The sequence below is a fragment of the Neolamprologus brichardi genome, chromosome 5 (genome assembly GCF_056152115.1).
Source record: "Neolamprologus brichardi isolate AB-2024 chromosome 5, ASM5615211v1, whole genome shotgun sequence".
Taxonomy (NCBI): Eukaryota; Metazoa; Chordata; class Actinopteri; order Cichliformes; family Cichlidae; genus Neolamprologus; species Neolamprologus brichardi.
The window spans coordinates 13,561,333-13,585,117 of record NC_142108.1 but is presented as its reverse complement, the minus strand read 5'-3'; the positions used below and the strand labels follow the sequence as shown (position 1 = coordinate 13,585,117).

General features: G+C 44.4%; 2 protein-coding genes across 3 annotated transcripts in view; one reads left to right on the top strand and one right to left on the bottom strand.

Annotated features, from left to right (window-relative positions):
• Nucleotides 1-45: 45 nt before the first annotated feature.
• The window catches only part of LOC102798012 (low-density lipoprotein receptor-related protein 1-like), a 97,954-nt gene continuing 74,214 nt past the window's right edge, over nt 46-23,785 (bottom strand). The window contains exons 42-90 of one of the 2 annotated variants that reach the window (XM_087840708.1): nt 20,244-20,433; nt 19,933-20,137; nt 19,590-19,782; nt 18,890-19,015; nt 17,456-17,584; nt 17,241-17,360; nt 17,035-17,148; nt 16,800-16,949; nt 16,422-16,544; nt 16,214-16,330; nt 15,208-15,336; nt 14,963-15,085; nt 14,703-14,843; nt 14,111-14,298; nt 13,818-14,001; nt 13,642-13,727; nt 13,430-13,549; nt 13,068-13,255; nt 12,136-12,341; nt 11,863-12,051; nt 11,605-11,753; nt 11,420-11,513; nt 11,207-11,323; nt 10,989-11,108; nt 10,308-10,430; nt 9,786-9,911; nt 9,583-9,699; nt 8,810-8,916; nt 8,585-8,717; nt 8,352-8,474; nt 8,118-8,240; nt 7,786-7,923; nt 7,569-7,706; nt 7,355-7,474; nt 6,802-7,073; nt 6,481-6,662; nt 6,261-6,367; nt 6,028-6,147; nt 5,743-5,919; nt 5,477-5,617; nt 5,196-5,369; nt 4,845-5,006; nt 4,517-4,700; nt 4,316-4,423; nt 4,071-4,141; nt 3,887-3,980; nt 3,699-3,737; nt 2,832-2,976; nt 46-1,944 (exon numbers count right to left, since the gene is read on the bottom strand). In XM_087840708.1, the coding sequence (XP_087696834.1) occupies nt 1,804-1,944; nt 2,832-2,976; nt 3,699-3,737; nt 3,887-3,980; nt 4,071-4,141; nt 4,316-4,423; nt 4,517-4,700; nt 4,845-5,006; nt 5,196-5,369; nt 5,477-5,617; nt 5,743-5,919; nt 6,028-6,147; nt 6,261-6,367; nt 6,481-6,662; nt 6,802-7,073; nt 7,355-7,474; nt 7,569-7,706; nt 7,786-7,923; nt 8,118-8,240; nt 8,352-8,474; nt 8,585-8,717; nt 8,810-8,916; nt 9,583-9,699; nt 9,786-9,911; nt 10,308-10,430; nt 10,989-11,108; nt 11,207-11,323; nt 11,420-11,513; nt 11,605-11,753; nt 11,863-12,051; nt 12,136-12,341; nt 13,068-13,255; nt 13,430-13,549; nt 13,642-13,727; nt 13,818-14,001; nt 14,111-14,298; nt 14,703-14,843; nt 14,963-15,085; nt 15,208-15,336; nt 16,214-16,330; nt 16,422-16,544; nt 16,800-16,949; nt 17,035-17,148; nt 17,241-17,360; nt 17,456-17,584; nt 18,890-19,015; nt 19,590-19,782; nt 19,933-20,137; nt 20,244-20,433 (6,866 nt within the window). In that variant the 3' untranslated portion in view covers nt 46-1,803. The remainder of the gene's footprint in view (nt 1,945-2,831; nt 2,977-3,698; nt 3,738-3,886; nt 3,981-4,070; nt 4,142-4,315; nt 4,424-4,516; nt 4,701-4,844; nt 5,007-5,195; nt 5,370-5,476; nt 5,618-5,742; nt 5,920-6,027; nt 6,148-6,260; nt 6,368-6,480; nt 6,663-6,801; nt 7,074-7,354; nt 7,475-7,568; nt 7,707-7,785; nt 7,924-8,117; nt 8,241-8,351; nt 8,475-8,584; nt 8,718-8,809; nt 8,917-9,582; nt 9,700-9,785; nt 9,912-10,307; nt 10,431-10,988; nt 11,109-11,206; nt 11,324-11,419; nt 11,514-11,604; nt 11,754-11,862; nt 12,052-12,135; nt 12,342-13,067; nt 13,256-13,429; nt 13,550-13,641; nt 13,728-13,817; nt 14,002-14,110; nt 14,299-14,702; nt 14,844-14,962; nt 15,086-15,207; nt 15,337-16,213; nt 16,331-16,421; nt 16,545-16,799; nt 16,950-17,034; nt 17,149-17,240; nt 17,361-17,455; nt 17,585-18,889; nt 19,016-19,589; nt 19,783-19,932; nt 20,138-20,243; nt 20,434-23,785) is intronic. The other variant, XM_087840709.1, reaches the window with a different exon arrangement.
• On the top strand, nt 22,381-23,487 carry LOC102777051 (galanin receptor type 3). The gene has a single exon (XM_006808803.3). It carries the CDS (start codon nt 22,381-22,383, stop codon nt 23,413-23,415), a length of 1,035 nt encoding a protein of 344 aa, XP_006808866.2. The 3' UTR covers nt 23,416-23,487.

Here is a 23,785-nt window from a genome sequence, read left to right as displayed (position 1 = left end):
CCTTTTATCAGGACCGATTGTGAACAAAACACAGAACACTGTGGCTTGTTTTCTGTACAATTTTTAAAATTTTATTTATAACAATATCTGTTATTTAGTTTGTAAAGTACTCCAGCAAAAATTAAACATTATTCTCTTTTCAGAAGAAAGTCTGCGCCTCCATGCATTGTGTACTATAAAAGCTATGTGTCATTTTTCATTTTAAAAAACCAAGGACTAATCAAAACAAAAAAGTCTGGAAATGCACATATGATTTAGCAAAAATGTCCTTTCGGTAAAATGATTGTACTTCTCTCTCAATTAAAGACAAAACATACACGACGGCATAAAATAACACTGGCTTGACAGGTAAGCAAAATAAAAACTTGTTATTGTAGTTACACTGAAGACTTGTGTTACTTTTCACATGCATTAAGATATGGCTGACACATTTCTGACAGAAGCAGCATTTTGGGACAGAGGCTGAGCGTAAGGACGTGTCAGAGCAACCAGAATGGTAGCATTAGCAGCAGCAGGGCACAGAGAAGAGATGGGGAAGGGCTGAAGAAAGAAAACAGAGAAACGCTAAGGATCAAATGAAAATAATGCACTTAAGACAGAGTCATTACACAACTGTGAACATACAGACTTTGATCCTCTGAAGGCAAATTTACTCACAAAGCCAGATGGATGCTACCTGGTCTTTACAGAACAAAAACCAGGACTGGAGAAGCAGAACACACATAGAAAATAAATCTTTCCTTCCTTACATTTGACCATAATTGCAGCTTCTACAGGAAGACCAGAAAACAGACGCTAAATAGTGCAAACATGACACTATCTATAAGTCTTCTATCAAAAAAGCCCCCGCCATTGTTAGCCAGCTGTTTTCACACAGCCAGCTACCCACCCATTAAAGTATTCACCCCATCTATTGCTTTACATCCGTAATCTCCATCCATCACTCTGCCTGGAATGTTTAACCCATAACCACCTTCCACGTTCTTCATATAACTGCACAATCTCGCACCAACAAGCTTTATCCTTTCTCCACAGCAACACATCAGCTCCAGCTGTTACACAAAGTGATAAAAACAAACACATTTTCTTTACATCTTAAGGTATAAAGCCTACAGTATACACTATACCGTAAAATGTGATATTCTGTGCAAGGAAGACAACACAATCATTTTATCAACATTGTTCTCTGAGAAAAAAAAAAAAAATGTGGAAATACTGTAGTTGCCATCTGGTATTGACATTTTACATGTGCTATACACAAACGGTGCTATCACAAATCTGTCTCACACATTCTTGCCAAGAAGCTCGGCAAGATGACAAATGTACCGATTTTGAAAACTTTGAGTTTTTGCCTTTTCCCGCTCAAAGTCGACACAAACAACAGACAGTTGGCACTGGTGAAATGGAACAATGTTTTTGTCTTTTCTATACAATTCATACAAAAATAAAAAATTAAAATTGCTCCAATGATAGCATTTCTTTTTTTTTTTCTTATGATTTCCATGTTTCCATTTCATTTTGCACAGAGGTAGTGGCTATTTAGGTAAAGGGTAAGGGACGAAGTGGAAATTAAAAATCTCTCATAGAAAATGTTATTTGTTTTTGACCAGAGGAATCTCAAAAGAACAAAATATAATACTGCAATCACATACAAAAGTAGTCCTTCATTTTTGTACATTTTATACAGTGTTCACATGGTTTAGCAATTTTCTCTCACACTTTTTATTGATTTTTTTTGTTCAATTTTTCTTTAAAAGGCAAGAATGGGGGGGTGTTTGGAATAGCGTGATCTGGGACCAAGGTCTATGCCAGTGGGTCCACAAGGGGCTCCTCATCTCCACGGGATAGCAACTCCTTCTTCTCATCTGTGCTGGCCAGAGAGTTGCGGCTGTTGTGAGCTCCCATATACAGAGTGGCATAAACTGGGTTGGTGAAGTTAGTAGGCTGGAAGGAAGAAAAATGATCCATCACATCATGTTTAAAACACTGAAGTTTAGCATCATGAATATACAGTGCTGTGCAAAAGTCTTCAGCCATTCCAATTTTTTTATATTTTGCAAGATAAATGTGGAATAGATGCTGGATTTATTGTGCAAACATACATGGAAATGCAGTATAACCAGCTTTATTCTTCAACATACCCTGAACTCTCTTAGGCAAGCTTCTTCTTCTTGTAGGACATTCAAAGCTCGCTTCCATACACACTGATGACAATTTAAATCAAAAACTGAAAATTTGGATTAATCGCTTCACCTGCATCTCTCAGGTCCTGTGTCAGGTCTTTGCTGAACCTTTCTTGTTTCTTAATTACATGACCTTCCATGACCTGCTGTTCATCAAGTGTTTTTAAGGACACACTGCACACCATGCTGAGAGATGCCAATTTTTTGGGGCTAATAGCCTTTTTGGGAATCGCTTTGTTGGTGCAACAATACTATTTTAAGCTTGTCTGTGCTGTCTGATGATGATTTTTGCAACAGTCTGCAAATAACAAAGTGCCTAAAGATAAAACTGGTTCTTTGCTAAGTTGCTTGTTATGTGTAAACAGAAAACTGCTTCATCACTTGAGTTAGGCACCTTTTTTAAACCCTTCAATGATTAATAGGTTAGCGTTAAGTGGCTTAACAAACAAGAAAGCATCCCTCTGAAAATAGTCAGGTACAAGGACTGGACTGAAAATAGGTCAAAAAGTAGCGAAGCCTGGAGAACTATTACTCAGGACATTTTTTTTTAAAATAAAAACTGCATTATAATAGTCTGGCAACTTGCAAGAACACTATAAAGAAATAAAGAGTGACTGAAGTTTTGCACACGTCTATATTTTTCTCTACCTTGTCTGGGTCCAGAGTGAAGTCTGCATCGAGCAGCTCCCCAGCATCGTCATCAGGCTCGCCCTCATAGATCTTGTAAGCAGGGTTTCCAATCTCAACATTCATTGCCCCATTGGTCATCCTTTGGTGCTGGAAGCCCTTGGCCCTATACAAAATGACAAGGAGAGCAGTCATAATTTCATCTTTTGTTCAAGAGTAGAGCTGCCTGAAGAGTGCAAGCAGGGACACAGCCACATTACGACGGGAGGGGAGAGGCATTGCATGACTCTCACCACCATCCAGGCTAAGCCACAGCACAAGGACCAACACAAACCCAGCATTCATGTACAGGAGGTAATGTCAGATCCAGACATACTGGACCTGGATATCTTCCCAGACCCCCAATAAATCCACAATCATTCCTCTAAAATACGAATGAAGTATCCATGGCTAAGTAAATGCTGGATTTTGGGAAGTTGCATTTTCCAGTCAGAGCTTGGAACAATGCTACTGGACTCTCCATGTCTCGCTACAAGAGACACTACCACAGCTCAAACCACAACACAGTACATTATGGCACAATATGATGGACAACAATATGAAAGACCTACAGCACTGGCTAACACACAGACAGATCTATTCATTTAATCTTTTCAATAGATCTGCCCTGGAGCCCTGCTTTGAAAGAGAATAACTACACAGGACGGACACTGTAGGAGCGGGATGACCTACAGCCTCAATGACCATCAGAAAAAAAATGGCACAACACTAAGGACCAAACACAGCACAGGAACTCATGGTTAAGGGAGAGGCAGGGAAAGAGAGAGCATCAGAATGAAGAACTGAAAGAGGGCATGGAGAGAAAAGTGTAACCCTTGCAGCCGTTACCGCAAGCGTCTGGAGACGGTTTTTCCGGGCCGGCTAGACCTGAGGAGCAGAAGAGATGTCATTACAGAGGAGGAGAGTAAAAGTGCAGATCGAAGAACGGAAAGGAGGAAGAAAAGGGGGAAGAAAAAAGGAAACAAAAAACAAAAAGGAAGAGGTCAAAGTAAAGTTTTGAATGTCGTGTTACTCACCCTCTCATCCTTCTCCTGTACCAGAACAACGCTCCTGCAGCCAGGAGGATCAGCAGCAACAGCATCAGCACTGCAATCAGTATGGAGACTGTGCCTGCACACAAAGAATTAAAAACAAACAGCCTCATCAAACAAAACTCAAGAAACCTCTGTTATCAACGTCACAGTGGAAGAGCTGACTCACGTCCGCCTGAACCTGAAGCATCACTACTGGCCACAGACTCACAGCGATGCCCTTCCCAGCCAGGTGAACATCTACACACGAACACAGACACCAATACAAGATGACACAATAAAAAATATGTAAACTATGCAGTATTATAATGACAGAGATATATGCAAACAGAAATATTCATGCACACTATGAAACAATGCAAAGGATTTAACCAAGACTGATAGACAACAAATATGAATGAATGCACTCCTCACATGCACTTTGGAAGGCGAGTATTGGAGTCTATAGAGCACTGGCCATTTGCACAGTACTCGTTCGTATCGCACGTGTAACAGCTGGGCTGGACTCGGCCATCTGTGCAGCTATGGAAAAAAAAGAAATTGAGCAAAATGTGACAGCTTCACGCATTTATGTTTCTTTTCCGTTAATCTGAGGCAAATTATAAGTGCTCTTACCGACAGGTGAAGTTCACCACCGATGTCAAAGTATTGCTGCGGATGCACTCGCCATCCCGACAGTAGTGACACCTGTCAATCTCACATGTGCTACCGGTGTACTGGGGCAGGCAGCGGCACAGTTTGGCGCCGCTTTCGCTCTCCAGACACGTACCCGCGTTCAGACAATGGGCTTCGCAGGTTCCTGCACACACGGGCGCACACAAATAAGCGCATAGGTGCATTAATTCCTGGCCACATCATAAAGGCTCATTTCAACTGTTCTTTTTCTTTCTTTATTTTAACAGTTTGAAACTTGTCGCGTCACACAGACAACGCAAACACTCACTGTACTGGCACTGGTCGCCAAGCAAGCCAGAGGGGCAGTTACAAGTTGGCTGGTTTCCAGCGCTGACCGTACAATTGCCTTTATTCCGGCAGTAATTCTCACAAGTGTGCAGGTTGCAATTTGGTCCTGTAAAGCCTGTCAGGCAACGACAGGTAGGAGAGCCTGTGGGAGGACAGATACATGAAGAGAAATGAAGGGAAGGATGGGTGGGGAATGGAGAAAAGTGTGCAATATTTTACTGGGCCAACAGAACCATGAAGGTAGCCTATAAAGCAATATTTTAACCCAGCTGTTAACTGCAATATCGGGCATTATAAATATAGCAAAGTAAGCTACGTTTTCATATCTAACCTGTAGGGGAAGGTGTGCATGTGCCTCCATTCTTGCAGTAGTCCCTGCATTGGTCAATCTCGCATCGATCTCCTCCATAATTAGGCTGGCAGCGGCACTTGGGCTGCTTGTGGGCATTTAGGAAACAGCTGCCGCCGTTCATACACTGGATTAAGCAGGGACCGCTAGGAGGAGCTGTAGGCGACAAAATCCTTCAGTAGCATTCATATACATACATATACAAGGCAGTGCCTGCGTACATTCTGTGTGTGCGAGTGTGTACTTTCTGTCTGTGGACTCACAGATAGGAGACAGTGTGGGAGTAGGAAGCTCTACACATGTGCCGTTGTCCAGCGTACGTCCGTTGGGACAAGTGCACACAGGTCCGCTGGGGCTTAGCAGGCACAGCCACTCGCATTTCTTCCTGTCGCAGGGATTAGTCACTGATAGAAAGAGCGTGAGAACAAAAATTAAAAATGGGGGGAGACAGCTGCTTCAGTGCACTAACGGATTAAACACTGCTGCTGCTGTTTGAACTTTTGCTCTTTTCTTTTTTCCTCACACTCACTTTCAGGTTGTTTGTAACGGTGATACAGGGCGATATCTGTGGCGTGATTTATTCCGGTTGTCAGGTTCTCGATGGGGCCTTTGCCAAATTTGTTCACCCGGAAGACGTAATTGTTGATGTAGGTGACGCCATAGATGTAGTCCTCAAACACATCGATGCTGAAGGGCTGATGGAGCTCTGAGTAGAAACAAAGGTGTAATTGGAACGGATTCCTGACTAATAAAGACGGATCGATCAGAAGTGATCACAAGAAGAGCTGTAGAATGCAAATAGATGCCACTCAACTGTTTTTAATGCTGTTTACAGCCACGATGGCGTCACTGCCGTTCAGCTTCACGCTGCAAATCACTGAGAGTTTAGCGTCAGCCCAGTACAGACGCTCGTTAAAGTAGTCCACCGCCAGGCCTATGCACACACAGTAAATTAGAGAAAGTTTAAAAGAGGAAATACTCAAACTTTATACTAACTGCAGGCCAGATGAAAAGAAAGTGTTGCTTTTGTATAGCTGTGTGGTTTACCGGTTGGCCATTGAATGTTTTCTTCAACCAGAGTCTCTCTCATGGTTCCATCCATAGCAGCTGTTTCAATCTTGGGGTGGTTGCCCCAGTCGGCCCAGTACATTTTCCTAATGAATGAAAAGTAATTTCTCTGATGTCAACACAATTAAAACACAGTGTGCATTCTTCAAACTCCTTTCTCCGATATGACTGCATATTACGCCTCCCACAAACCACTTACCCTCTCTGGGGGTCAACTACAATTGCATGAGGCTCATCAATCATGCCCGAGATCAGGGTTTTGCGGTGGCGTCCTCCACTTATCTGGGCCACCTCGATCACATCTCTACCAGAGTCAGTCCAGTACAAGTTCCCTGCCACCCAGTCCACAGCGATGCCCCGGGGCATTTTCAGATCAGGAATCTGAAAACAAACAAGAAATTGACACTGCAACAAGAATCTATAAAACTGGACAAATAGTCTTTCTTTGTTTATGGTAGATCAGATTTCTGTAAGCACGCAGCAAGAACACACAAGAAACACACAAGAAACACAAAGTTACCTCAAGGCTGGTGATCCTGGAGTCACTCTGGCGTCGGTCGCGGTTGTTGTTGCTGTTGGGGGACGAGGAGGAAGAAGGCAAATCGTAGGAAGAAATGCGTCCCGTGTGCCAGTTGGTCCAGTAAATGCGATTCGTCTTCACGTGCAGGTCCATGGCATCAATGCGCACGTTGGCATCACCCTGGAAGATCTGCTCATAGTGCCAGTTTGGCATGGAAGGGTCCAGGCTGCGGATTTCATTGTCATCAGCGATGTAGAGGACTTGTCTCTGAGCTGGGGATGAAGAGCAAAGTGAGTACTGGTATAGGAAGGCATTGAAATAAACACAAAGAATGTACAGTGTATATATAGAAGCTACTTTCTGCTTCTCCCTTGCCACAAGGGGTCGCCACGGCGAGTAACTCTGCAGATTTGATGTGGCAGTTTTACACTTCCTGATGCAACCCCAAATGGGATTTGTGTCTCTGGCTGGAATCGAACCAGCAACCTTTTGCTTGTCAATCAAAACAACAAATGAACCTAAAACATTGCTGGATTAGGTTAGAAGTACTTACTATCAGCTTTGCATGTGTCATTCATTCTGCTGAAGTACTTGTGGCAGCTGCACTTGTAGGAACCCTTAGTGTTGTTGCAGATGTGGGAACACACTCCGAACTCCTTGCACTCGTTCTTATCTGTGAAACACCCCAAAAACCACATGAAACAACGCAAATATAAAGCACCTTAGAGATGTAAAAATATGACAAATGAAAAATGAAGCCAGGGTACCTTGACATCTGTTACGTCCACTGGATGTGAAGCCAGGTTTGCAGGAGCAGAAAGAGTCGGTGCCGTTGACCACGCAGTGAGCTTCATCTCCGTCTCCACAGACCGTCCTGTTACTGCGACAGTCATTCAGCACTGTGTCTGCGGGCAAGGAAACGGGCAGCAGGCGGTCAGAGGGTGAACACTGCCAATGTGACAAATTCACTGTGGCCCAACATACCTTTCTTACTGCAGTTGACTTCATCAGAGCCATAGTCCTCACAGTCGTTGAAGTAGTTGCAGCGCAGAACTGAGCTGATGCAACGGCCGTTCGAGCACCCGAACTCATCCTTTTGGCACGCTGGTTTGGAGGTACTCCCTTTTGGAAGAGAACAAGGGTCACAGAGAAGTTATTTTTAACATGTTACATGTGAAAAATTAACCATAACAAAAGTCTTACATCCAATTGCAAAACAATACGCAGCTTTTATCTGACGTTACAGTAAGTTACTAAAGCCCTGCCCTCCTTATCAATCCAATAATAAATACTCATTTTCAAAAAAGCACACTTACAGCAGTTGAGTTCGTCACTGTTGTCCCCACAGTTGTTCACACCATCGCACCGTTTTGATACAGGTAGACAGACACGGTCGTTATGGCACCGGAACTGTCTTGTGGGTGGACACTGGAATTTAACTGAAGGACCAAAGGAGAAAAAGCATTAAGGAACAAGAAAACCTCTATAAGAGCAGGCTATCAAATGGTCTTCTGTAATTCTAGCAATGTGAGGAATGCACTGGTTCTCACCACACTGTTGTGGGTTCTCATCAGAGTTGTCTCCACAGTCATCCTCACCATCACACGTCCAGCCCAGTGGTTTACAAAGGGTGTTGTTGCACTGGAACTCATCCTGGGGGCAGTGTCTACCAGCTGAAACAAAGCGGCGAGCGCTCAGTCATCATCGGTCTTAGATGCTGATATTTTAAGAATTAGCTTTGTTAGAAATATCCAGTGGTGGTACGATGACGCATGCTTCTTACCGCCGCTGTCGCAGCTCTCTTCGTCACTGCCATCCATGCAATCGGGATCTTCATCACAGCGCCAGCGGAGGGGAATGCAGTGGCCGTTTTTACATTGGAACTGATCTCTGTCACATTTCACATCACAGCCATTCTGAAAAGAAAAAAAAAAATGAATTGCTTTCATTATAGCACGTCAGATTTTAAACCAAAAAGTTCCATCAGAAGTTAAAATGTGAGCGATACCTCATCTGAGCCATCAGCGCAGTCGTGGTCCCCGTCACACTTCCAGCGCCCTGCAATGCAACGGCCGTTTGTGCAGGCAAACTCGCTCTCGGAGCACTGGCGAGGCACTGAGGACACAGGGACAAGCGCTCAGAATGGGTGTGAGCATGATTAAGGAGCAAGGAGAGTCAAAGCAAGGAGCAAGGAGAGGTGTAAGGAAAGGAAAATAGAAGAGAAAAGGCGGGAATAGAGCAGACTGAAAAAAACAACACAAGAAGCTCTGTTGAGAGCCGGACGTACGTGGATAAAATAAGTCAGATAGTTCATATCACAGGGTTGGCTCGGTGGGTACAGAATCGGGCATGTGTAACACGGGAGCTAAAAGAGCTACTGGGATTTAAAAATAAACAAATAAAATGGAAAAAAAATACTGGCAGGACTAAAAGAAAAGCCGGGGGCACACAAAGGGCTGGGTAACTGGTGATAACACCTACCTCTGGCTCACAGCAACTGGCCAGTGTGAAATGCAAAACAGACATGAGATGATGTGAACGTGAGATGTGCAAATGGCCGTAGAGCCATCTAACTTAAAAACAAATTAAATCTCAACCATGCGTGTATAAATATAAGACACAAACGCAGAGTGACAAGCGAAACCCTGCTCACCACTAAAACCCACTCTAATGGAACAGATTACTTAACAATTACATTACAAATCACTGTGCGTCGAGGGTGGTTGAGAGTGTTAGTGGGCGGCGTCCCATCCAAAAGTAAGAAAAGCTGGGGCGACCTACCACACTTGTCTTCGTCTGAGTTATCACCGCAATCATTGTCGTAGTCGCATTGCCAGCGGCCAGGCACGCAGCGGTTGTTTTTACAGCGGAACTGGTAAGGCTCACACGTCCGCTCATCTGTACAAAAATACATATTTAGCACAAGTTTCCCCTCATCGCCAGCATCTTTTATCTTTATTCATCTTCCAAAACTCTTTCCTTACCACACTCCTCCTTGGGTTCATCCGACGCGTCCCCGCAGTCATCCTCTCCGTCACACTTCCATCGTGCCGGGATGCAGCGGCCCGAGTCCTTGCAGCGGAACTCATCCACACCGCATGTCATCTGAGCTGCAACAGAGGAGACTGACTGGGTTAGACCCTCAAAAGTAGATATGGGACTTTACAGGCTTATTCCCTCCTAACGGATAAACAGATCATGCCTCCTTTACTGATGCTGTAAAAAAAATTGCCTGGGTTTTAATCAATCGACAATAAAAGGGTGAACGACGACATGATAAAAGTCTAGATGCAGCTCTGTTTCACTCCGTAGTTTTAAATTTCTCTTTTAAACTCCAGCGCAATATTCTCCGCATCCAGATTTCCTCTGGTGCTGACATTCACAGCGTCTCATTAGTATAATTGGTCAGATTCTATTACTGAGCCATTTCATTTCGGTGCGGAGGAGACGCTCTTCATAAGCAGAGCAATTGTTTTGGCGTCGTAATAAAAAGAAAGATGTCTTACTGCAGTTGGCAGGCTCATCAGATCCATCCACGCAGTCGTTGTCCCTGTCACACACCCACACCCGTGGGATGCAGCGCTTCGTGATGGTACACTGGAACTGGTTGGGGGCGCACGTTACCTCCGCTGCATATGAGGCAAACAGATGGGCCCATTTACTTCATCACACTAAATAAAGACAAGCTGCTCTCCATTTGAAGAATTCACATGTTAAAAGGCTGCAGTGCTTGGGTTCTGCTACCGGCTCCTTCAAAGTGCAAACATGGAGATCCTGCTATAAAGGTGCTAAAATGCTAATTTTGACCTCTGGATACTACAACTGAACAGTTCATGTAATCTCTCTCTAGGGAAAATGAAATGTTCTTACCAAATGCCATCCCAATTACATTATGCAACATAATTTGGCCCAAGGGCTTCGTTGCTAAAGGAAAGGTCAAAAAGGACAGAGATCCTCCGGAGAGGGACACAGCGTTTAGCAATTTCCCATCTGCTTAATAGTATAGTGGCCTAAGTGAGACAAAAGAAGCACGGTTATGGCCTCTCTGCAATCAGATGGGACAAATTTGCTACAAGTGATGGAGACAGCTTGCTCCGAACCAAAGTGTTTAAGATAAAAAGGCAGCCACACTGTAGGGAACAGGCAAGGGAGACACTAAGAAAATAGAAGAGGAACTAATGACTTACGGCAGTCTTTCTCATCCTCTCCGTCTCCACAGTTGTCCTGCCCATTGCAGCGGAAGATGCCAGGGATACATCGACTGGGGTGGGAACATTTAAACTGACTTGGCAGGCACACGTGGATGTCTGAAAAAAACCCAAACAAATACAATAAATAGTGATTACATGAGATAAAGACTGTCAGTTCTAATTTAGACTCTGTAGACACGTGTAGGTGTTTGTACCGCAGTTGGCTTCATCAGAGTTATCCTGGCAGTCATTGTCTCCGTCACAGATGTAGGCCGGGTTAGTACAGATGCCCGTACCACACTGGAACTGGCCTGGTCTGCACCTAAACTCAGCTACAGGGAGAATACGTGGCGCATTATTAACCACCATAACCAAAACGTCAGCCTACAACAGTAATGTGTCACGACTGCTACGGTCTGATCACTCACGGCAGTCTGCGGGCTCATCTGAGTGGTCACCACAGTCATCTTCAGTGTCACACTTCCACCAGAATGGGATGCATTTGTCGTTTTTACAAACAAACTGAAGGAAAAGAAGAAAAACAGATGATTTTTTTAAATATCTGGTAGTGTGATGCGTCATCATGTTTTAATACAGGCAGATATGCTTTTACCTGACTGGCGGTGCAGTTGGACAAGCAGTGTTTGCCATCGGCTGCTAGGTAAAAGTTGGTGGGGCAAGCGCACTTGTAACCGCCTCCAGGAGAGAGCAAGCACAGGTTACTGCAGCCTCCATTGTTAGTCTGGCACGGGTGGCCTTCCACTGAAGAGGAGAGACATGTTAACAAGGAGAACACAGAGCAAATCAGACAGAACCAGAGCACAGATGAAGATTAACATGTGGTTGTTAATGACGGGTATCTTGGTCCTACCATCAGGTTGGCGATATGGGTGGTAAATGTGGATGTCCATGGGTCTGTGTAAGGTGCTGATCAGCATGGTCTTGTTGGTCCCTAGAGTCTTGTGAGCTCTGTTGATGGACTTTGTTTCCCAGTCTGTCCAGTAGATGTACTCCTCAAATAAAGTCATGGCAAAGATGTGGGGAATATCCTGGGCCAGAACTACAACGTGCAAGCATAAAGACGGAGAATTTAGTCACAAAATCAACACCTGAAGTTGTTCTTGTGCATTTATGTATACGTTACCTATATGTCTGCTTGTTCCATCCAGGCTAGTAAACGCAATGTAGTCCTCCCGAGCGTCAGCCCAGTAAATGCGGTCATTAATAAAGTCCAGAGTTAGACCATTGGGCCAGGTGATCTTATCCTCCACAATGACGCTCCTGTTGGTGCCATCCATCCCAATCCTCCCTATGTGGGGGTTGTCACCCCAGTCAGACCAGTACAAGTACCTGTGAAGGATATTTATAAGGTTTACTGATTAATAGCAAATCTGAATTTAACATTTACAAGGTTCAAGATGTCCTAGACATTCAACCTTCTTATTTTGTCAACCTTTGATATTTTGTCTGACAATTATGCACTGACCATCAAAAATGGTTAATGTCTGAAGAAACTGAAAAATACTTCATTTCTATGGATTAAAATTCACAACTAAAAAGATGGAAAACATTTCTGTGAGCTTTTACAGCAGCTGACCGGTTAAACTAGATACAAATTTTCACTGAAAACAGGAAGACTATCTTACTAGAAAGTAAGAAAGAGAAATGTATTAAAATTGTGCTTTTTAAGGCAAGAGACCAGTGACAAAGTGCTCTACAGGAGTTTCATCAAACAAGATCAGGATGGAACACACATGAATCTAGTAAGCGAGCTTTATCAAGCTTACATTTTTTTAAATGTTACTAATTGTAGGAATTGTACATAACATTTTTGAAAATAAATCTTATTCGGCCTGCAGTTCTCCAAAGCAGTATTATTACCCTGTTTGAGAAAAATTGATTTAGAGTCTCATATTCATTTCACCTCATGTAACCTACAGTTGTAGGTTACTGACTACAACAGATATTGGTAAAGTGAGCCCTTCACTTCAAACAGAAACCTACAAATTCTTCTTCTAAAAAGAAAAAGAAAAAAAAACCCTCTCTGTTAGGAACATTTTGCAGTGTCACTCTTACCCGTAGCGTACATCCACAGCCAGAGCGCGAGGCTCCCTCAAGCCGTTGTTGACCAGAACTGTTCGATAAGCTCCATTCAGCTTCGACACCTCAATAGTATCCCGTCCTTTATCACACCAGTACAGGTTTCCTCCCACCCAGTCGACTGCCAGGCCGTCTGGGTTGCTGAGTGATGTGCGGTGAAGAACCTGACAAATGAACAGGCAGTTCTTATTTTCTGAAAATGAATGCGTGTCTTTGGCTTCCACTGCACATGCAATGTACATGAACACATTCATCATTTTGAATATAGTTTACATTTCTGGCAGTTATTAACAGCACATTTTATTTCTCTTCCTCTGCCAAGACGCTTCTATGCTGACCTGAACATTGCTGCCATTGATGTGCATGCGTCGAATCATGCTGCCCTGGGTGGTCACATCTGTCCAATAAATCATCTGCTGGCGATAGTCGAAGTCTAGAGCGACAGCATTGTTCAAGCCCTGTCAAGGCATGGGAACTGCATTAGTCTGTTGTGTAGATAAACTCCAGCACTTTCCAATCACATCAGCAGGACTGAACCTGCAGGGCTCACCTGTTTGATTAAGGTGTAGTTAGAGCCGTCCAAGTTGAGCTTTCTCAGGTAATAGCGGTTGGCAAAGATGAGGAAAGGTTCTTCATCTGCAAGGAGTGAAGAGAGAATATGACAAATTATGAGAGGCTTTCCCTTAAACACATCCCTGAATGCTAATAATCTGTCACATTTCTTACCAGAAGTGGATTTGCATATTGTGGGGTTCTCGGGGCTGAGCTGGAAACCCTCCACACACAGACAGTGGAAGCTGCCGTGCGTGTTGATGCACCGCTGTGTGCACGGGTAAGTGGTTGTGCATTCATCTATGTCAATACAAGTCTTCCTGTCATCTTTCAGATGAAAGCCGGGATGGCATCTGCACTGTGGGGGAGCAAAGCACAGAACAAGTAAAGCAGCAGTCTGTGCAATATTTGTTTTTACACAACCATTACTTAAGAACTCAAGTCCTAATTTCATGCTGTTCACTTACCTTAAACCCTATTTTCAGGTCTTCACAGAGCTGGGAGCAGCCACTCAGTTTGCTGTTCAGGCACTCGTTAATGAAGCAGTTGAGCTCATCAGAGCCGTCGCCACAGTCGTCTTTATGGTCGCAGAGCAACGTCTCGTTCACACAGTTTCCATTATTGCAGATGTACGCGGTGTCGTTGCACTTCTTCTCTGTTCCACAAAGTGGAGCAATGAAATGAGAAACAAATGAAGAGAAAATGTCAGGCGGCGTAGCTGATATAAAAGCCTCAGGATTAATTTCAGTCGCAAACGCTGAGAGCGGATTACAATTGCCAAAAAGATAAAGATAGTGGAGTCTTATTCTCTTTTAGGCTTGTTAGCATACAGTATTTAATTATAATATAAAGACTGTGACTTCTCCTTGTTCACTTTCTTTCCCGGAACCTCCTTTATATATGCTATAATATTATTGTCCCTTTATTTTTGTATTTTTTTGCAAGTTCAGTGGTTAAAAATGAATTTTACATGTCCTGTAATCACACTAATTCAATAAATATACTGAATACATGAACTGAATAAATAAAGTACTTCTGGAGAGACTCTGTGTGTCTAACCTGGGCCAGTGCACCGGGGATTTTTTGGAGCTTCATCTGAGTGGTCATGACAGTCGAAGTCTCCATCACACTCCCATGAATTTTTAATGAGACAGCGTCCGTTCGCACAGCGGAACTCGTTCGGTCCACACGTCGGATACTCTGTAGCGACAAACAGTACATGCTACTTCAAAAAAAAAAAAAAGCAAAAAAAAAAAAAAAAAAAACCACACTCAGGAGGCGGGAGAGTGTTTCAAATCACAGGTCACGGCTCCACTCACCGCACTCCTGGGACTCGTCTGAGCCGTCGCTGCAGTCGTTGTCATGGTCACACACAAAGTGCTTGGGTATACACTGTCGGTTCTGGCACATGAACTCATTGCTGCTGCATGTGTTGTTGAAGTCTGAGGCACAGAAATAATTGGCGCACAAGTGAGATCACTAAAACTGACAGATATTCCTTAGTCTATGAGAGTTATTAAAATCTATTTATCTTGATCAAACTCAGCCCTCGGCTTGCACTCACAGCAGCCAGCTTTCATGCTCTCATCAGCTCCATCGGGACAGTCTTTATCTCCGTCACACATCCAGCGTTTAGGAATACACCTGTGTGATTCGGGGCATTGGAACGTCTCTGGACTGCAGGTTTTAGTCTCTGTAATAGAAAGAGGTGACTGATTGGAATGCCTATTAATGGTTATTTTAATATAAAGAAAATTACATTTTTTGTACACAGCTTAATGTTTTGCACTTATTAAACTAAAATTGTTTAGTGTGCATAAGACCACCCATCATTTCCTTATATTTTGCTAAGAAAATGTGAGGTAGGTGCAGCAAAGCACATGCAAACATGTGGTACAATTCAGTTCTCCAGGATTCTCGAAGGACATTCAAAGCTCTTCTTTGGATGATGGCTGCTTTTTGTTGCTTTCTCTGTAAAGATTGTCGCACACTGTTTAAATCATTTTGAGGTCCGGGCTTTGGGGACGCCAATCCATGACTAATGGTGTTCCATTGTGTGTTTTTCTATCTCAGCTCCTATGTCTGGATTTCTTCTTATTTCTTAAGGACATGGATTTCAGATATTGTTCATCTGCTGTAGATACTCAATGCCTCTTCTGCATTTGTATTCTGCTTTTCCAGTTTCCTTGGATACAACTTATTGGTTCTTTGCTAAGTTGTTTGTTATGTGTAGACTGATCCATACCATGAGTTAGTTGCCTTTTTATGCTTAACTTTGAGTTAAGGGCATGAGTCAAATCAAGTCAAGTGGTTTAACAAACAAAAATAAATTTTTAGAAAATGTTCAGGTACAAGAACTCGACTGAAAATAACTGAACGCCTGGAGATCTACTGATCAAGAACACTAAAAATTGCAAGAAAATCTTACTGACTATGAAAGTATACAGTATACAAAAATGAGGGGTGACTCATACTTTTAATCAGTGCTGCAGGTTAAAAACTGTTGCAATATTCACTCAACTTTAGGAGTTCAGTGTTTGTCCATGTCTAAATATGCCTTCAGCACTTACTGCACTTGCTGTCCTCGTCACTGCTGTCCCCGCAGTCATCCGCTCCATCACAAACCCAGCGGTTAGGAATGCAGCGGTGGTTCCCACACTCAAACTGGGTGGCTGAGCAGAACTTGTCTAAAGGAGAAGTGAGAACACGTAAAGTGCAAAGCAAAGACATTGAAACAAAGCAATGGTCTGTTGTCCTGTACAGCGTATACAAACTTACCACAATGAGCCTCGTCCGCACCGTTCTCACAGTCGTTCTCCTTATCACAGGTCCAGCTCATAGGGATGCAACGTCCGCTGGGGCAGGCGAAGAAGGGCGTCGGACACTTTGTTTTCCCGCTCCCTGGCAGAGCAGCAGAAAAGAGGTTAGTTTGAAAAGGAAACATCAAAGAGTTAATCCAGCATGAAGAGAGGAAAAACAAATTACATTTACTTTGCTGTGTTCTTCAAGGAGAATTACCTCCCAAACCACAATTTAATGGATGAAAACATTCATTGTTTTTCCCTGTTCCCTGTGGCATAATCCAAATAGTTCTTTCTACTCTAACAAAAAAAACTCAATCCAAGTAGATTTAGCTGTCAGATGTAATTAAAATACCAGGGCAATTTCTTTCATCTGAGAAGTCTCCACAGTCGTTGGCACCGTCACACTGCCAAGACGGTGCATAGCAGAGTGTGGTGAACTCGCACTTCTGAAATGTCACTCCCTTCACTCCCAGATGGAAATAACTGGAACAGTCTGTGGCGGCTTAACAAAGAGAGAAGGCAAAACATTTTACCACCGCCTCAGAGTAGCAAAAATGTCAACATTTAATTTTTAAGAACAAACTTACTGCAGTTCATCTCATCACTAGCGTCCTCGCAGTCCACTTTCTGGTTGCACTTGCTGGAGTTGGAGATGCAGCCGCCGTCTTTGCATTGGAACTGATCGGCTGAGCACAGCGTGGCTGGCGAGAGGGAGAGGCGGCGGTTAGTGAGAGCAATATTTTAAGAAATGCGAATGCAAAAATGTTTGATTAATTGGAAAAAACAGACTCACTGTTACAGAAGAGCTCATCTGAGCTGTCTCCACAGTCATCCTGCCCGTTGCACCAGGAGCTGTGACCCACACAGCGGGCATTCACACAGCGTCTGTAGCCCTTCTTGCAGACGCGATTGGCTGAAAACCAGACAGGATGGATTCTAACTACAAAATCCAACAAGAAAAAACACAGCTGATAGTGTTTTGACGCTCAAAAAAAAGGTTCCACTCACCGCAGTATGACTGCTTCTCATCAGACTTGTCCTTGCAGTGAGCCATGCCATCACAAGTCAGGGTGTAGTTAACGCAGTCTCCGTTTCCACACTCAAACTCATCAATGCTGTTACATGTAGTGTTGAGGGCTGACAGGCAAAAAGAGAGAAATAGGGACTTAGGAAGAGTTGCCTAACCCAAGACAATCAGAGCAGGCACAGAGCCGATATCTGTCTTTGCTTGTTACTTTATCACATCAAGTTCTGCCCAAGAAGAATGTCTGCTCATCATCACCAGCATCACCACGCAACAGAACCATCGGGGACACATCTACAGTAATGCTGCTCAGTTTGTTTTTGCCTGTCCCATTTGGTTCTTTAGCCGTCAGAATTGTTGTCTGAAGACCAACAAGGATACCCAATGGATTTATTTTGCCAAATGGATCATCGTGGCATTTCCGTATTGGTCCATTTGATCGACCTTTGTTTTTATTATTTATTTTATTTTATTTTCAGTTGTTACAGACGGGAAAGACATGAGTGAGGGATAGGAAAGGGAGAAAGAAAGAGGAAGGAAAAGAAAAACAGAAGGGGAGAGGGACAGTGAGAAAGGGGGAAAAAATATCTCCTGGATCACCTGTTGAGAGAAAAAGAATAGAAAACAAGCAAAAAAAACCAAACAAAGCAACATACTAAACACAACACCATCGCATTAATCTAGCTAAGTGTAAACAGCAGTAAATACTAAATATTGAATGTTGTTGTGCAGCACGCAGGACAGAAAGCGCAAGAGGATGTAGAGAGCCATAGCCCTGTCCCCCAGGGCATGAAGCAGGCATGGAGGAGATCCAGGCCCCAGACATCCAGAGGCCCCAGAGTGCAAGAGCCCAAGGAGGACCACCGGAGGGGCATCCGTGCTACCCTCATGGGAAGGGGTGAGGATCCCCAGACGAGGGGTCACCCAGTAGCCACTGGGCAGAAGCTAGAGGTGGTTGCACCGGCGTGCCCGCCGGCAGCCAGCTGTGCCAGAGTGAACCGAGCTGCAGGCCCAGAGGCCGGAGGCCCGAGTCTCAGCTCATTCTGCAGTGTGCGGCCTCAAAAACTCAGCCAAGAGTTTTTAATATCCATCTTCAGCAAAAACAATAACAAGTTCTACCAAAGACAGTCCCCGACCAGCCCCCTTCTCTTCAGTTATCAAGATTAGATGAAGACAGCCTAAATCCACAGAAGAAGTGTGATGAGTCCTCCAAACAACCTGTTTGCTAGGTACCTTGAAAATCAGTGTACAAATTTATCTCGAGGTTGTTGTGTTTTAAAGGCACATTGATCTGATTTAGTGTTTCTGTTTACTTATGGAGCTATAAAAAAAATGTGTCCGAATTTTGAAATCGCCCTCGCTTTGTTTCCTGTGTATAAACATTTCCTCCATATAAGCGTGTCCCATTCTTGAATTACCTATGCAAGTGTTGTCTTCGAATAGCTTCCTGTCGCCCCGACAGCTGCAGTTGACCCTTCCCTCAGAGGTCAGCAAACACAGGTCCTGACATCCCCCGTTGTTAACACGACACATGGAGAATTCACCTGTGCAAACAGGAGGACAGTTAGCACACAAACCTGAGAATTTCTGATCTCGCATCCAATCTCCTGACACACAGGCGAACACACATCATGAGCAGACAGAAACACCTGGGTGAACCCGGCAATGGCTCTGCCTCAGCTGAATGCACAATGTGACTCTATCTAAATAGGATTTGCGGCTGTTACAGCGGGCTCTCGGCTTGCATCGGTGCTGCGGGTATTGCTGCAAAACTGTTCACTGAATAAGGGAACTCGAGGGAAAAGATACGGTAGAGTGGAAAAATGCTTGACTTGATTGAAATAAAAAGATACGAACAATGATAAATGCAGAGAGGAATAAAAATTTTAAAAAACAGGAGAAAAATTCAGGATTCCTCCACTTATCATAAATGTGAAAAAGATGTTGAATGTTTTACCGGCTCAGGCTCAACCAATGTTTGGTTTACAGGCTTTAAGATCGATTTGCTTCACACATTTACATGAAACAGTCCAGCAGTCGTAGTCTTACGACAGAAGACTGTGATGAAAAATCCCCCAAATTTTACATTGAATTTCATCATTTGGTGTAAAGACTTACAGCTGTTAGTGTCATTGGCCACCGCGACAATACCCATCGGCTGTTGAGGAATATCAGCACGCAGGACCTTCATATCTGCCCCGGTGTATTTCTCAGCCCGGAGCACAGCCCTCCTCACCCAGTCGGTCCAAAAGATGTAGTCTCCATACACCGCCAGGCCAAATGGATGGACCGGTTCATTCTTCAGCACGACCTGCAGGGGGAAGCAAAACCACAGTCGTGAGAACCCCAGTCTTTTTCTAACAAACCAGTGAAAGAGTAAAAAGCTGACGGCTGCTATTTAAACAGTCACATTGCTCAGCCATGCAGCATTAGAAATATTTTTAGTGTTTTTGTCACTCACGTAGCGCCTACTGCCATCATACTCGCAGCGTTCAATCTTGTCCAGTGTGGCGTCGGAAAAATAAAGCTTTTCAGCACGGTGGTCTATGGCCAGGCCGTTGGGGGTTCGGATGTCTGTGCCAATGATCACAAGGACGTTGGAGCCAGTCAGAGTGGCGCGCATGATACTGGGAAACTGCTCGTTCCAGTTGGTCCAAAACATCAGGCTGTGGAAAAACAACATAGTAATCAGTGATACAAACAGGTGTAATGAACTGGCGTGAGCAGAATGGCCTGCAAATCGGCGATATAAACAACTGAATCAGTTCTTACCTCTGACACTCGTCGAGAACGAAGGCCCTCGGGTGGTCGTCTCCTGACATGGTGACCACTGTATGCCGGTCAACGGCACCCCAGCGGCTCTGGTCCACAGTGTGGCGGGTAATAGTCGAGGTAGTGTAGCTCGTCCAGTACAACATATCCCAGGCTCTATGGTATGCCAACCCCTCCACCGAGCCCACATCTGAAAAAGCATGAAGGAATCGAGAGAAGAGCACACAGACAGTAAGAGAAGGCAACGACCAGAGGTGGGGGACGGAGTAGATAGAAGAGGAAAAAGGGAGAAGAAAAAGAAGCATGTCAACTACGGGGTTATGTTAAAAGGCCGAGTGTAGACCGTTTGGCAGCAGCTCAGAGCTGGCAGACTGCAGTGTGGCAACCCGGAGTCAGGGCTCTGGGCATGACAGCTTAGTATTAATGACTAAGAACACTGTGTGATTCAAGGCTTTTATCCAGCAAATAGTGGAGGATAAAGGTCACAATAACGGTTACCAGCTAGCATATTACTTTCCACTGGACTGCCTCATCAGGAGATGAGAAGCAAGAGGTCATTTTTTCTGCTTTCCCAGCCTTAAAATTAATAAGAAGTTGGGAGCTTCATGGCTGAAAGGAGGCCAGAGGACAGCCAAAAGTCAGCCAAGACGGAGGAACACAAAGTTCTGCAACATCAGATGGAGAACAGCTGCACCGGTATTGAGAAAACACGCAACGCAGACACAAACAAATACTGTAACTTGTGCTTCATGGAGTCAGAGACCGCTCCAAATAATAAGTAATAGTCACCTACTTGTTACTGCAGCTGCTGCAATGGAACAGTGCAGGTCTAATGATTAAAGCAGCCTTTTCTTAGGACTGGATATGATCTCATCCCATCAGATGTCAGGCCAAAGCAACGGTGAGGTTTACCACCAGGTGGGACAGTTCACACTACACCTCAATATCTCCAGTGCGACACCACAGACGTGAATCATCGCGCGTCCAGCGCACGCTATGAGACTCTGAGAGAAGCAAAGCGACTTCTCGCACTCATAAATCAAAACCCTAACAATCGATAGAGAGCGCCGTGAAATCTATTCACCCCCATTTCCTCTTTCTTTAGCGGTGTTAATGAATTTTAAATCACAAACTGCCACCACTGTCTGCTCAAATCACATTACTGTTGATCTAGGGCTACCAAAGACTCTCTACATTTTCACACGCTGCTTGCGCCAATACAGGCAAGCTGAATATACAGGTCTTGAGCTCAACTGACAGTGATTTTATGGCCGTTTATCTACAGTAGGTATGATAGCAGTGCAGTGTTTGCCATCAGGCCGGGAGTCAATAATTACCCTGATTCTGAAGGCAAACACTATCTCACTGTGTCGCTCTTTGTTTATTTTTTGTATCAGCGCAGGTTTTTGTGCAGGCTGTGCTGCAAATGCATGTCGAGACAATGCAGAGGCCTTTCCACAAAATGGGAAGAAACTAAATAGAGCATGGGAAAAAAAAAAATATGTTGGGCCTCATTAGGCCCTCCCACAGAGAGTTGGACAGCCCATCCATGTCCTGCTCTATCATAACCAGTCCAGAGTTCACCTACCGCTTACTTCATCCTGTCTTCCTGTCAAACTATCTACTATCCTTTCCACTGTTGCGGTTTTCTCTGGAAGTCCCTTTCCTGGATATATGAGGAATACTGATTGTGGAAGGCGAATGCCATGTGGAGTAGCTGCCTGCTCTGAACTCACACAATCTACAGCATTCACCTCTCAACATCCGCTTGCCCTTAACAGGAGTTCAACCAGAAGAATGACAAGCAGCTCAGAAATCAGGTGTGTCTTGACTTCAGTGGAGGGGCCTGATCTCACTTTGTTCCCTTCTACAATACCAAGCCAATAAGAGGTGGAACAGATCGAGAGAAAGCAGCTTTAACTGTACACTTTTATACAGTCAGCACAGTCACAGGAATTGGTGTCATATGTGTTTATGTATTTAACATGATTCAGTCTGAGGTGATTCATGTTAAACTTTGAACTGTAAATCTGTGCGTTGTCATTTCTGAGAACACTGCTACTGCAATGTCCTTAATCATTCCTACATTTATGATCAGAAGTTTTATGACCAGATTGAACAAAACTGTGAAGACACAATGCTGCTGCTGAACTCTACAAGCTCAGAGGATCTGTTGGGTAACAGTAGCAGTGACCCTGGACTGGACAATGTGGAACAGGTTCTAGTCCCAATACTAGATTCACTAATTCTGGTGCTGGGAGTTAGCGGACACACCATAGTGATAGTAATCTTATGTAAGCGATGGAGGAGAGGGGTGGGACGTATTGGACAGTCTCCCCAAAACTCTGTGATGGGTATGGGGACAGACATCCTGCTTCTGGCCCTGAGCATTTCAGACCTGCTTTTGCTCTCCATGGTTCCCTTCCACACGGCTGCTATAGCCATGCAGCACTGGCCGTTTGGTGACTTCATGTGTCGTCTGCTGGGCTTCCTGGGATCAGCCTGCTCTTCAACCAGCATCTTTACTCTGGCCACACTGTCTGTGTGTCGCTATCTGACTGTTGTGAAGCCTGCCAGAGCATATTCCCTTCTCTCTACTCGCAGAGTCTCTGTAGCTGCCATACTGGTCTGGGTCCCAGCCTGCTGCCTTGCTGTTCCACAGCTAGTCTTTCGCTCTGTAGGAACCCCACAAAAAGCCCTTGACAGGCTTGCATGCTTTGCTTTCCAGACCCACCGTGACCAGCTGATCTATGGACTGTCTCATTTCTTTGTGGCCTTCTTTCTACCACTAGTTACCATAGCAGTGGCATATGGCAGCATCTACATGTTCCTATGGAGGAGTCGGCACGCTGGAAGAGCCCCCCAGGTGGAGCGTTACCAAAGCAAAGTGACCCAAACGTCGGCTATGCTGGTGCTGGCTTTCACCCTGTGCTGGCTGCCGTCCTACGGCATGACGCTGGCCTTACTGGCGAATAAAGGCACAGGAGCCACTGGAGCCTCACCACGTTATGGCTCCTTTGCTGTGTTTGCACGCTTTATGGCAACCTCCTCTACAGTGATGAACCCTATTCTCTATGTGCTGATGTCTGAAAAGTTCAGGCAGGACCTACTGAGGCTGTTCAAGAGGGACGGACAAAGAGACAGCAGGGATGTGGCTATGGCTGCTGCCTGACAGTATTACTACGAGTAACTAACTTGTCATAACGTGACTATTTTAATTGCGCACAGCGAGGAACTGCTGGCAACTGGGATCGACAAAAAAATACAAGCTAAAAAACTTGATCAAAGACTACAGATAAACTGGACGTCAGCGTTGCCTTCATGACCAAAGTCAACTCAAGAGCTCTCACAGCAACAGTCAGCATCACTGCTTTGAACAACAGTTGCTCTTGAATTGAGCAGGAACTTTGCTCTGGGATTTGTTGCTTTACATGCACAGCGGGAATATCACGCATTCCTTGTAAAAGAGATTAAAGTAAAACATTAACGGTGCACCCGTGTTCTGTTGTGCTGAGATAAGGCGAATGAAAGTCTATCTGTCT

Coding starts and splice junctions, on each gene's coding strand:
- LOC102777051 (XM_006808803.3), top strand. CDS start 22,381: ATGCTGCTGCTGAACTCTACAAGCTCAGAGGATCTGTTGGGTAACAGT.